Genomic DNA, 13,690 nt, shown 5'->3' with positions numbered 1-13,690 from the left:
TCACGTGTTCACGTGGATCGGAGGGTCTGTGCAGGATGAATGGGTGGGTCACTACAGGCTGGATGGCGGGGTCACTTCAGGAAGGATGGGGGATCACTGCAGGATGAATGGGAGGTTCAGTACAGGATGGATGGGATGGGTCACTACGGAATGAATGAGGGGATAAGTACAGGATGAATGGGGTGCTCAGTAAAAGATGAATGTGCAGATCAGTACAGGATAGATGGGGGGGGTCGATGCAGGATAAATGGAGGGGGGATCAGTACGGGATGAATGGTTGGATCAGTACAGGATGGATGGGGGGAGCAGTGCAAGATGAATGGGGGGTGCAGTGCAGGATGAATGGGGAGGGGGGTCAAACAAGGGGGGTCAGTAAAGAATGAATTGGGGGACCAGTGAAGGATTGATGGGGAGTTGCAGGAGAATCAATGTGAGGTGGATAGGATGATCAGTGCAGGATGAATAGATTCGGGGGGGTGTAGATGTGGAGGGGAGCACACGGGATGCCAGTGAGGACTGAATAGAGGCAGGAATGGGGATCAGTGCGGGATGGAGAGGAGGGGTCTCAGGATTAGGGGGGTGGAGGGGGGCGTACCAGAGAGAGAGAGAGTGAGATGAAGGGGCAGAGGACGTGGGAAGGAAGGCATCATTGCTGCCTTGGCCGTCCCTGTCCACCGCCAAGTGCCACCACTAAAGGGGGAGGCAGTTGGGATATCCTCGCCACCGCCTGCACTCCTCTGCCAACCAACAGGAAGGTGTGGGGCCGAGCGGTGCAGGTGCATGTGCTTCAGACGGCGGAAGGAAGCTTCCCCCTGCCTCCCTCCCTCCCTCCTTCCTCGCAGCCTCGGCGTGTGGGAGTGTTTGTTTTGAAAGCGCGCGTTGGCGGAGTGGCAGGCAGCGGCCGTTATCAGGGCGGGTGGGGTGCGGGTGGAGGAGGAGATGGAGCCTCAGCCGCCATTGCTCTGCTGCGCGGGGCCCGTCATTCGCTCCGACCCTCCGTCATGTCACACTTAGCATCTTTCCCACGCATTACAGCCGTCGCCGACACAAAACGTCACGTTCCTTTTCTCCAGAGATGCTGCCTGACCCGCTGATATATGCCAGTTTTTTGTGTCTATCTTCGGTATAAACCAGTATCTGCAGTGGCAAGCTGGGCAAAATGACTCGGCTTTTAGGTTGCCCGGCGGCACTTTGGGTGGTCATTGACACCCGGGCAACCATTAATTTCGAGCCCTGATAATCTCATATTTCTTACATTAATGTTCATCTACCATGTGTCTGCCCACTCACAAACCGGTTTAGGTGTTACTAAGATAAATTCTGATTGCTTACGAAATTAAAAACAATAATAAACTTACAATGTGGTTTGCACTGAGAGCTTTAATGTTCTATTGAATTGAATCCTTTATTTGTCATTCAGACCTTTCGGTCTGAACGAAATGTCGTTGCCTGCAGCCATACATGGAATAATAAACAACTCACAATAAAAACAAATTAACATCCACCACAGTGAGTTCACCAAGCACCTCCTCACTGTGATGGAGGCAAAAGTCTTAGGGTTGCTGTCTCTTCCCTCCTCTTCTCCCTCTGCGCTGAGGCGATACTGCACCGGGCGATGATAAGTCAGTCCCGCGGTTCAAGTTCCGTGGGATCGGGGGTGGTCGAAGCTGCCGCCCACCAGTCCAGCGGACAAAGTTGTTGCCACAGGAGCTCCGGAAAACAGGCTTCAACCTGTGATCCGCGAGCTCCCGACGATGTCATCCACTGGCCCGCGGCCGAGCCCCGGATTCAGGTCACCTCCGCCAGAACGCCGCCTCAGCCACCAGAGCACCGTCTCCACCCCGCTCCGGGCCGCCCACACGGGAGCACCTTCCAGCCGGGCTGCCCACACGAGAGCATCTTCCAGCCGGGAGCCGGGCCGCCCACACGGGAGTGTCTCAGCCCCGCGCCGCAACCCTCACCGGAGCGCCGAGTCGTGCCGCTGCCCGAACGCCGCCGCAGCTCGAAGACGGCCAGCCTCGCATTGGTGAGTACTAGCTGGGTCTACCTCCGGAGCCTCGAGGACGGTCGCAGGTTGGAGGCCGCCAGCTCCGCCATTAGGCCTCAGCTCAGACGGGGGAAGAGAAGGGGGATACGACTAGAAAAAGTCGCATTCCTCCGAAGGGAGAAACAGAAAGCCCTGTTTCACCCCCCCCCCCACCCCACCCCACACACACATAACACAACCTAATAACCAAAAGTTTAAATGAACAAGGCAAAAAAAAAAACACAAAAATAAAAACAGACAGACTGCAGGCGAGCCGCATCCGTTTCACAGCACCGCCACTGCAATTTATGAATAAGTGTTACGAACTATTAATTGAAGAGGTTTGGGGAAAAACAAACACGTAAATCTTTAGCAAATGCAACTAATGAGTTTTAATTACATCTATCTATCTATATCTATCTATATGTAATATTAAAACTCCATGTGTGTCTGGTTGGCTGGCTGTGTATGTTTCTGACTTGTGGCTGCCAGCCTTTGATTCGTTGTTACTCCAACACCCGACCCACAAACGCCCTGATTTTTTCCATTCCGGTAGAGATTTCACTTTTCCTTCCAAGTATCCACTCCTCATTAAATTTCATCGTGTTTATGTACACATTTTTTATAAAATCCTTCTCCCCCCCCACTCACTCATTTTGTCGCATCTCGCCTCAAAGACGCCATTGAAAAACAGCCGCACTGCTGATTCCCGAGCCGCTTGAGTTGGAGGACCACATCTATGGGTAGGGATCGGCTGCGTTGGAGGAGCAGACCCAACGGGTCTGCACTTGGTATAGTATAATACTAAAACTCTTCGTCTTGTTTGTGGCTGTGTGTGTGTGTGCGTGTGCATGCGTGTATCTGGTTAATTTACTAATTTTCTTCCAAACGTTAGGCCACAGCCTTCCTATTTTCACACACCCTACTCACATTTTTCCCATCGAGGCGATAAACATCTTCCCATAGCATTCTCACCTATATTTCCGAACTTTGTAATCATTTAAAGTTTTAAAAACAGCCCACTCACCCATTTTGGAACAAAAACATGAGTGACGTCACAATGCACTCGCACAAGGGAGGGGCACTCCAGCACTCGCGGTGTCCAAGGTGTGGCGGCGGTTGCCGGCGCCCGACGCCTGAAGCCCGGTGGGTGGGTGGTGCTGGAGTTGGAGTGAGGGCCGAGCCCGGGGCTTGGGATGGGTCCGTGACCGGGGCCGAAAAGAAGCCGCCGTTGTAACCAAGGACGAGCCTGGGTCTGGGTTGAGCCCAGAGATGGCCAGGGCCTGCACTGGAGCCCAGGCGGCAGCTGAGCTGACGGCTAGAGTCTACAGACAGGGTCCGGCTGAGTACGAGAACCAGGCCGAGTTCCAGGTCCTGGCGCTGCTCTACGACCTGGGTAGGTCCTGGGGAAAGGAATGGGAGTGAGGGGAAGAGGATGAGGGAAATGAGGAGGAGGGAGATGGGGTGGGGAGTGGGATGGTAGAGGGAGATGAGGGGGGAGCATGGAGGGAGATGGGGAGGGGTGGAGGAGGGAGATGCCCCCATCTACCCTCACTCCCACCTTCTCTACCCCCTCCCTCTCTCTTCTTCTCCCTCGCCCGCCCTCTCTACCCTCCCCCCCCCATTCTATCCTCATCCCTCTACCTCTACCTCTACCCCCTCACACTCTCTCTCTACCCCCTCACTCTCTGCCCCGCTCACACTCTACCCCCCACCCCTTTCCCCCTCCCTCTCTGCCCCCCCCCCCCCCCTCCCCCCCCCCCCCCCCCCCCCCTCCTTCCCTCCCTCCCTCTCTACCCCTCCTCCCCCTCCTTCTCTACCACCCCTCCCTCTCTAGGGATTGAAGATGGAGGGTGAAGAGGAGGAGGAGGGAGTGCTGGGGGATGAGGAGAAATGAACCACGCCTGCGCAGTTGGGGGCTAGGTGTGAGTGGTGCAATAATGCGTTGGGGGATCGGTTGAGTGGTGGAAGCAGACACACTTGGCCAAGTTTCCATTAAATTTTCTTCAATATCTGAGCTATACCTCATCTGGATCATTGTTATATTTTTTTAACCAAATTTAAATTACAAACTTCTCTCAGGATATATACCGTACCAAGCTTACCCTAAATATTCATGATTCAAACTTTTAAAGATAGAGGGGGAGTGTAGGCTAGTGCTGGTGTACGGGCTGGTCAGCGCTGATGCGGTGAGCCAAAGGGCCTGTTTCCGCTCTGTATCTTTAACTAAAATATTAATTATAATAAACTATCAGTTAATTTATACTTTGCTGATCACTGCTAAGCAAAGCCAAGGAGTGGAGCATGCTAACACAGTTAGGGAATCACACATTTCCCTAGGCCAGCAGAGCTTTTCAAAACAAAATAATAGGAGAGCAGACATGCGATTAACGCCAAATTTGAGCAGTTTGTGGCAAGCTTGACGTTAAACTCTAACTATGCTTCACCCAGTAAATCTGGAGTGTTGGGAGACACCAAAGTCATGGCCAACTCACAGCATTTGGCTGTGATGTATTCTGGAATGTATTGGGACCAATGCAAGTGATATGCTTCACATTAGTACAAGGTGGAAGTATGCATTAGCACCAAAGGAGCAGTGTAACGGCAGCCTATGCTGAACTTGATTTGCTATTAATAGGATCACCTTTCTGTCCTTGTAGTATTTGGTTTAATAACAGTGCTGCTGCTGCAATTCGATAATGCACGTCTCAGCAACATTGCCAACTCATTTTTCTTGCAAGTAGATGCCATGCTGAATCTACCCTTTGACCTCTGATCTTATCTTTCAGTACTTCATCGGAGCTGTCATGAAAGTTCCCATTTGACCTTCTCTATGTATTTCGCTGGCATGTTTATGAGTGCTTATACAATAGGTCAAAAAGCATCTTTAGTACATTATTAATTGCTTTCCAACAAGGTACTGTGAAAAGTAGACCCATGAATTGAAAAAAAAGGATGAACATTTGCAGATTTGCTTAACAAGTCCGTACAACCAACCTTCTCACTCCTCAACTTCTCCAGACCTTATTGCCCACCTACCCATCTCCTGATGGCATGTCAGAGTTGCCCCAGTAACAAAGCTGTGCTATTATTGGCGTCATCTCCCATGAGAAGCAAGCTCCTCAGCATCCAATGGTTGGCCACTCCAATCTATGAACTACAAACATAGACTCCCATTAACGACCATCACACAGTCATCACCAACTTTCCTTCACTAAAATTGGTGGGCATAAAGCCAAAGCAAATGAATACCTGGGCCACAGTATATAGCCAGTGCCTTTTCTATTTTGGATTATTTTCCTACAAGAGAATATCCAGTTATCACCTTCTGACACTCAATGGCATTATCATCACTGATAATCCACTGAATCCTCCATTATTAACATCCTGGAGGTTGCTCTTGACCAGCAACTGAGCTAGTTTCGCCATTTACACAATGTGTCTATAAGGCAGATCAGTGGCTAGGAATCCTATGGAACTAACTCATCTCATAATTCCCCAAAGCCAGTTCACCATCTCCAAGGCTCAAGTCAGGAGTGTGAAGGAGTACTCTTCACTCTCCGGGATGAGTGCATCTTTCGCAACCCTGCAAGGAGCTCAACACCACACAGGACATAGCAGCTCATTAGATGGGCATCCCCTCCACAGCCATTCACTCACTCTACCAATGACTTACAGTAGCAGCGAATTTACCATCTGCAAGATGCACTGCAGCAATTCACCAACACTCCTTAAACAGCACCTGCCAAACAATGACCTCCACCAGCTGGAAGGACAAGGGCAGCAGAAGCATGAGATGCACGAGAAGGAAGATTGGAATTTGCCCACTGACCCATACACCATCCCGAGTTGGAGATATATCGCCATTCCTTCACTGTCGCCCAGTCAAAATTCTAGCTCTCTCCCAAACACCTCAATGAAAGCAGCAGTTCAAGGCAGATACCCTAAGGACGCCATTCCGCTTCACTGTCGCCCCTTTGAATCAAAAAAAAATTGGAAGCTCTCCAGCTAAAACTGGCTAATACCAAAACACCTCAAGTGAAAGGAGGTTCTACTGCAGTTCAGGGTCTTGGTGAGAAAGCAACTTTTGGTCTCCAAATCTGACCCTCTTTTGCAATAGAGGGAGTGCAGAGACGGTTACCAGACTGATTCCTGGGCAATTCATGAAGAAAGACTGGATAGGCTGGCTCATACCTCTAGAATTTAGGAGATTGAGAGGGGACACAAAATCCTTTGGGTTGGAAGGCTAATTAAAGATTTTCCCGCTTTTAAAAAACAGCTTAAGGATAAGGGGGAAATCCTTCCGAGATGAGAAAACTGGCTAATACCAAAAGGAGGATATGTGCACCTGTGATTCAAAATGCTAAAACATTAGTAGCAACTTGATTTGGGAATATACAGCTATCTGAAAATAATGTTCTGGTAAAAGCTGCCAGTATTTTTCAAATAGAATGGAAATACTGGGCGAGAATGAACAAATCTTTTTTTTTTTTGTTTCGCGCCACTGGCGACGTTCAAATGTCCGTTCAATGTCACTGAACAGAAGAACAAACAATGAATCAGTTCCTAACAATTGGGAGAGCCGTGAAAGATTACTTTGTGAAATTACATTCCATACCATCATAAGAAAGACTTTGGCCCGTGGACATAATCACTGTGGAAACCAGTTTTACTGAAAGTTACAAGAACACGACAAAACACCTGTTACAATTTTCTGGTAAATTGTGACAAGATAGATTAATTTCCTGCAGTTGTAACACTATAGTAAAGACTGGAGGCTGTGATGTTTCCTGCAAAATAAAACCTTCAATAGTCAGCTATAGGAGACATTGGGACCAGTCAAAGCAGAAACCTTGAGCCGCTGGAGTCGAAACTCTGGCAATCAAGGGGAAGAATTGCGTATATTTAATAGGGTTTTTTTTAATGTATTAAAATGGAGGAGTCAAGCAACTTCAAACAGTAGCACATTTTTCCTTTTTCAAAAACCGCATTCTAGGACTTAAGCAATTAATCAGAACTGGCTCTTCAGAGAAGTTCAGATGGATTTAACCGATGTAATTTGTTTCACCTGCTGCATGTTTGTGTCAATGCTTTTAAACAGTTACAATTCAATTGCTGCAATCACGATTATTGCTGAAGGTAGATGTCTATATGCCTTTTTGCCCTCCTCCTCTCTCAGCTTGCTCTGCAGTAAGAGGGCAAAGAAATTCAGAGGCAGAATGCAGGTAACTTGTACATGTGAACTATGTACACACCTCTCTTCAGATCAAGCAGAGCTACCTGGGGAGATTGGAGAAGATTTTTCCTTGTAAGCTCCACTTTGTCATGGAGGCAGCCAAGAGCTACACTGTTTCCTTTAGTCTGATATATCTGACAAGCATATTCTGCCTTTGGCGATGAAGATGACCGCAGCTAGGAACTCCTATTTCACTAGATCACTTCAAACATCTTTGGGGGATATTTATAATAAACCCACCAGCAGCTCACCAATGCCAACAGCAAGTATCAGAATGAGCTGCTGGTCGAGACGGATTCTTTAAAAACATCAAGACACAAGAAGCAGCAGATGCTGGACTTTGAGCTGGAGGCACTCAGCAGGTCAGGCAGCATCTGTGGAGGAATGGATAGATTACATTTTGGATCGGGATGTTCATTCTGAAAAGGGCTCCGATCAGAAACATCACCTACCTATTCCTTCCCCAGATGCTGCCTGACCCTCAGAGTTACTCCAGCACTCCGCTTTGCTCTTTAAGAATATCCCCTTGTAAAGCCAGCAGCTGCATGAGAGAACCTCATCATTTTTCCAAATGACAAATTTTCCCCAAGAGCATGACCTCTACAGTGGCGTAATGTAGCATTTGATTAACATCGTCAGGGCATGTCATGAAATAGGCAATGTATGTGAATAATCAGCACACCAGTAACAGCCAAAATGCCATGACTTCATGATTTATGACATTATCCTAATGTTTCAAGGAAAGCGACTGATCTGATGCATCATTGATGAGAAAATATGTCATTTATTTTCTGATGACAAAGAACCACAATCGTAACCAAATGGCTGTACAGCAAATAAAGCTGCAAATCGATCAGAAACATGTTTCAATAATTTCTTGTTGCAATATTGCACCTCACCTCCAATAACCTACAGAACAAATGAGAAACAGTTAAATCTGTCTTGCCTCCAATCCAAATCCAAGGTTACCCCAGATTCAGAGGTCGAGAAGCTGTAGGCAGATACCACTCATCCACAAGAGGCCATGTTCCACGTTTAAGGAGACGTGCTCACTAAAGCATATGAACGGACAGCCCTTAGACTGAATGTGTGCAAAGCAAAACTCCTCTATAGTTCCGGACAACAATGGCCGCAGACAGTAAATTCATTGCTGTCAATGTGTCAGCATCCAATGATCACAACCTCAAAACTTATGAATCCCAGGCAGCTGATCTCTGCTCTTCTCTATGCTTCTGAAACATGAACTGCCTTCTGCACAGTAGTTAAAGCGCCACAGAAGTTACCACAGTCATGTCCCTGTAAAATACTCCCAATCCATGGATACTGATTTGTTAATCCTGACATTGTCTTTCACATTCACAAAAGAAGACGTCTAAATAGCCACTCCATTCCTAGCCCTGTCATTGGGAGACATCATTAGGTAGATCCAAGAATCGATTCAAGGATATGCTCAAAGCTTTCCTGGAAAAAAAAGCAACATTCCCAATGACTCCTGGAAGCTTCTGGCCCATGTCCATTTAAAATGAAGACCGTACTCTGGGAGACCATTAACAGTCTCATGCCCATGTATTGGGAGCACCCAAAGCCAATGATGGAAGGAGCACACCACCTCCTCACCTACCTACCCATCCACTCCCCAAGGCACCCGAGGCCTATCTGTACCAAAGTGCATGGTCCCACATTGATCTCATAATTTGCCTCAGTGCCCACAGGACAAGAGTGGAAGTCATCCTCCATTCCGAAAGATCATCTCAGATCACAGTCTCAGTCCAAAAAACACGCGAGATGGAAGCAAATCAGAGATGACGAGTGATCGACGTAAAACATGCCACAAGTAGCGCGAACCAAGGAAACAGATATTTTGAAAGATCAGGGGTCTTGCGAAAATGTAACACTTGCTTGGAAGGAGACACTGCTCCTTGCATGAGGATGAGGAAGTCTGCCATGAGCTGGACAGGAAACTAAACTCTGCCTGACCCGATGTGAACTGGAACATCAGATGCCACAACGAAACGTGCAGGAAGCTCCCATCAGCAAACCATTATACAAATGTGATGTTAGCCGGACTGAAAATGCTTGTTTGAAATAATGTGGAAGCACTGTTTCTCTGAAATATTCAGTGCTAAGAACCATTAGTAGTTTATAGCCTGCTGATTTACTCTTGGAGACTGATTCCAGAAAATAGGCATAATCTGAAATCAGTGTAATGGGAAAATTAAATGAATTAGATGACTGTGTTTTAGTGTGGCTGAGAAATTCAAATGCATGGGAATATTTTTAAATTGTACAGAATTGAATGCTTTGAGATACATCACAAAACATTATCTACTCACTTTTGCATTCTGTTTAAGTGTTCAGGTTGACGCACATTGGCTTTGCTCCTACTTGATTCCATGAACGGAGAAACAGAGTGGGCCATGTAAAGCAAGCAACTCTATTAAGCACAGCCAGAGAAGCACTCAATGGGGAGCAAGGCAGAATAGCGGGAATAATAGGCCGGTTAGTCTGACTTCGGTGGTTGGTAAGATTTTAGAGTCCATTATAAAGGATGAGGTTACATTGAACTTAGAAGTTCACAATAAATTAGGCTGAAGTCAGCATGGCTATGTGGAGGGGAGGTCCCGCTTGACAAATTTGCTGGAATTCTTTGAAGAAGTAAATAGCAGGACAGACAAAGGTGAGTCAGTAGATGTTGTTTACCTAGATTTTCGGTAAGCTTTTGATAAGGTGCCACACATTAGGCTGCTTAGGAAGATGAGAGCCCACGGTATCAAAGGGGAAATGCTAGCATGGATAGCAGGTTGGCTGGATGGCAGTCAAAGAGTGGCAACAAAGGGGGCTTTTTCTGGTTGGCTGCCAGTGACTAGCGGAGTTCCGCAAGGGTCGGTGCTGGGGCCGCTACTCTTCATGTCGTATATTAATGATTTGGATGAGGGGATAGAAGGCTTTGTGGCAAATTTTGCAGATGATACAAAAATAGGTGGAAGGGCCGGGAGTGTAGAAAAAGCAGGGACTCTGCAGAAGGGCTTGGACAGATTGGGAGGGTGGCCAGAGAAGTGGCAGATGGAATATAGTGTAGCCGAGTGTGGAGTCATGCATTTTGGTAAAAGGAGTAAAGGCATAGGCTATTTTCTAAATGGGGTGAGGATCCAGAAATCGGTTTTGCAAAGGGACTTGGGAGTGCTGGTGCAGGATTCCCAAAACGTTAATCTGCATGTCGAATTGGTAGTAAAGAAGGCAAACTCAATGCTAGCATTTATTTCAAGAGGGCTTGTGTACATAAGCAGGGATGTTGAGGATCTATAAGGCGCTGGTAAAGCTGCATTTGGAATGTAGTGAAGAATTTTGGGCACCATATCTGAGGAAAGATGTGCTGGCTCTGGAGTGGATCCAACGGAGGTTTACAAGAATAATCCCAGGAATTAGTAGATTAACCTATGATGAGCATTTGTCAGCACTGGGCCTGTACTTGCTGGAGTTTAGAAGAAATAGGGGGTAGGGGTGGGCATAATTGAAACATACAGAATAGTTAAAGGCTTGAAGTGGATGTGGAGAGTCTCATTAGTGGGAGAGTCTAGGACTAGAGGTCATTGCCTCAGAATTAAAGGACGTTCGTTTAGGAAGATGAGGAGACATTTCTTTTGTCAGAGGGTGGTGAATCTGTGGAATTGTTTGCCACAGAAGGCTTTGGAGGCCATCAGTGGATACTTGCAGATCATCTAAAATCAGTACCCCGTTCCTGTTTTTTCCCCATATCCCTTGAATCCTTTACCCCTATGAGCTAAATCGAACTCTCTCTATAATCAGAAAGCATTAAAATTCAATGTAAAATTCAACAGATTCAAGGGAACATTTCTGGTAGTAATTCTCCATTTGTCTTTGAACATAGCTTGATATGAAAAAAGCTTTGTTTAAAGAGAAAAATGAAGTGGGTGGCAACATTTTCTGAACTGTAGATTCTAATCACTTCTGGGAGAACAAAGCAGCAATCGTTCCTGGATTCATTTGTTGCTATGGAAGCAATTTGCAGATATATGTGCGCATCATTTTAAAGTACTTGGGAATAATGCAAGGATCATCTTTCCAAAAATAAGTAGACAGAAAAGTCTGAGACAAAGCAAAGGTTTCCAGCCTTCATTAATACCACATCCCTTGCGAACAATGGTCGTAACAATATTTTTAATGAACTAAGAACAAAACAACACAGGGACAGTCCCTTTGGCCCACAATGTCTGCGTTGAATATCCAAAACAAATTCTTATCTGCCACCACATGATCTAGATCAAACCATTCCCTGCATATTTATGTGTCTGTCCAAAAGTCTCTTAAACACCAGTATCGTATCTGCCTGCACCACCACCCCCTGCAGCATGTTCCATGTACCCACCACCTTCTGTACAAAAAAAAATAGCCCCACACATCTCCTTTAAACTTTGCCCATATCACCTTAAAGCTATGTCCCATAACATTGATGTTTCCATCCAGGGAAAAAAGTTTTGACCATATCTATGCCTTCCATAATTGTATGTGCTTCCATTAGGTCTCCCCTCAACCTTTGGCATTCCAGAGAAAACAATCCTTTTTGGTAAACATCTTTTTGGTAAATCACCGCTGCATCTTTTCCAAAGTTTCATCTCCTTCCTGCATGGGAGCGATCAGAACTGTAATAATTGGATCTATCAATGCCGGTTAGAACACCAAGGAATACCCCCAAAAAAGTGTCTTAAATCAATAACTATTATGTGTGTGACCAGGAAATGTTATGTTTATGATAATAAATTAATCTAATCTAGTCTAATATAATATAATAAAGTGCATGCACAATGGAAGGGGAATAGACACAAGTAAGTATCACCGTTGCCTTCGAAAAGGAGAAACAAAGTTAAATGGGGATTTTGTTGTAACTGCACGCAGCTACCCTATTCTTTTTTTAATCAAGATCTGAATCTGTATTGGATAAAAACTGTGGATGGCAAGTTAAGCTCAGATAACAAAGGCTAATGTTGATATCACAAACTGGATTTGATTAAAGATACATTATAGAAATTAAATCGCAGATGGAGGCAGAGGTGAAGGCAGGCCAACACAGCATATTGGCAAGAGAACACAATGCAATCAGTACAATATGGTTAAATTGACAATATTAGCAATACAATCATACTAATAAGAAATTTGAGTCGCATTCTCCCCGGATGGATATCATTTAGGTTATTGAGCTCCTCGACATTTGGCTGCAGTTAAGCTCAAATAACGATCTCTCATTAAGCAAGCGAGTTGCATGTTACATGGCAGTACCATTATTGATGGATAACTCACCTTCCTTCAACCTTTTCTCATTTACTGTTTTGTTAGTGTTAACAGCCTTGTACAGGAATCCACAGAGAAAGGTAGATGGTGAATTAGTAGAATGAGTGCCAGCCTCAGACAATGAATCAATCTTTGGAAGTGCTAAAGAACAGAAATCAAACAGTCAGGACTGGCACAAATAAGGAATATGATTTTATAAAGTCATTTCTATTGGTGGGTTTACAACACCAGTCAAATATTTTGCCCAGTGAATAGGTTTTATGACAAAAGCTTTATTTCTCATGCTTCAGGATTTTACAACCGTTCATCGAAGCTTCGTGATTCCATATGGAATATTGTTTGGCCCAAGACCAGTTTCTCAACTCTGATCAAAGAGTGGTACTCGTATGGTTGGTTTTGAGTAGCCCACCTATGAAATATCAAACCAGCCTGGTCTTGGTGGTTTTTCTCAGCATGGATACAGTGCGCTATGGAAAATACAGCACTGACTGTTAAACACCTCCATATTTTACAGGTTGTTTTGTTATAGCATAAGTGTTTAAATCGTTTTTTTTAAGTAAGATTTAAATCGTCCTGACATTAATTTAATTTGAAAAAGGCAATGATATTCCCCCATCAGTCTGAAGAAGGGTTTTGGCCAGAAATGTTGCCTATTTCCTTCGCTCCATAGATGCTACTGCACCCGCTGAGTTTCTCCTGCACTGTTGTGTACCAATGATATCTAACAGACGCCTTCTTAAAGCTCAGCCTGTTTTGCACAAGGAAATGTGGCTTCTCCCTCACTCTTGTCAAATTAAAGGCAGTGCATTCCAATTAACAAAAGCATCAAATTGTACAGATGCCTTAAGAAATTTGAATTCCATGTAGGTTTACACATGCTTATAACCATATAACCATATAACAATTACAGCACGGAAACAGGCCATCTCGGCCCTACAAGTCCGTGTCGAACAACTTTTTTCCCTTATTCCCACCTGCCTGCACTCATACCATAACCCTCCATTCCCTTCTCATCCATATGCCTATCCAATTTATTTTTAAATGATACCAACGAACCTGCCTCCACCACTTCCACTGTAAGCTCATTCCACACCGCTACTACTCTCTGAGTAATGAAGTTC

At 45.5% G+C, this 13,690-nt stretch overlaps 1 protein-coding gene across 1 annotated transcript in view; it reads right to left on the bottom strand.

The window, feature by feature from the left end:
- Nucleotides 1-13,690, bottom strand: part of arap2 (ArfGAP with RhoGAP domain, ankyrin repeat and PH domain 2) — a 349,086-nt gene that overhangs the window by 133,235 nt on the left and 202,161 nt on the right. The window contains 1 exon segment of the mRNA XM_055637821.1: nt 12,579-12,710. Within this exon segment, the coding sequence (XP_055493796.1) occupies nt 12,579-12,710 (132 nt within the window).

This window comes from Leucoraja erinacea, chromosome 1 (assembly GCF_028641065.1).
Source record: "Leucoraja erinacea ecotype New England chromosome 1, Leri_hhj_1, whole genome shotgun sequence".
NCBI classification, from domain to species: Eukaryota; Metazoa; Chordata; class Chondrichthyes; order Rajiformes; family Rajidae; genus Leucoraja; species Leucoraja erinaceus.
This window is presented reverse-complemented; position numbering and strand designations above follow the sequence as displayed.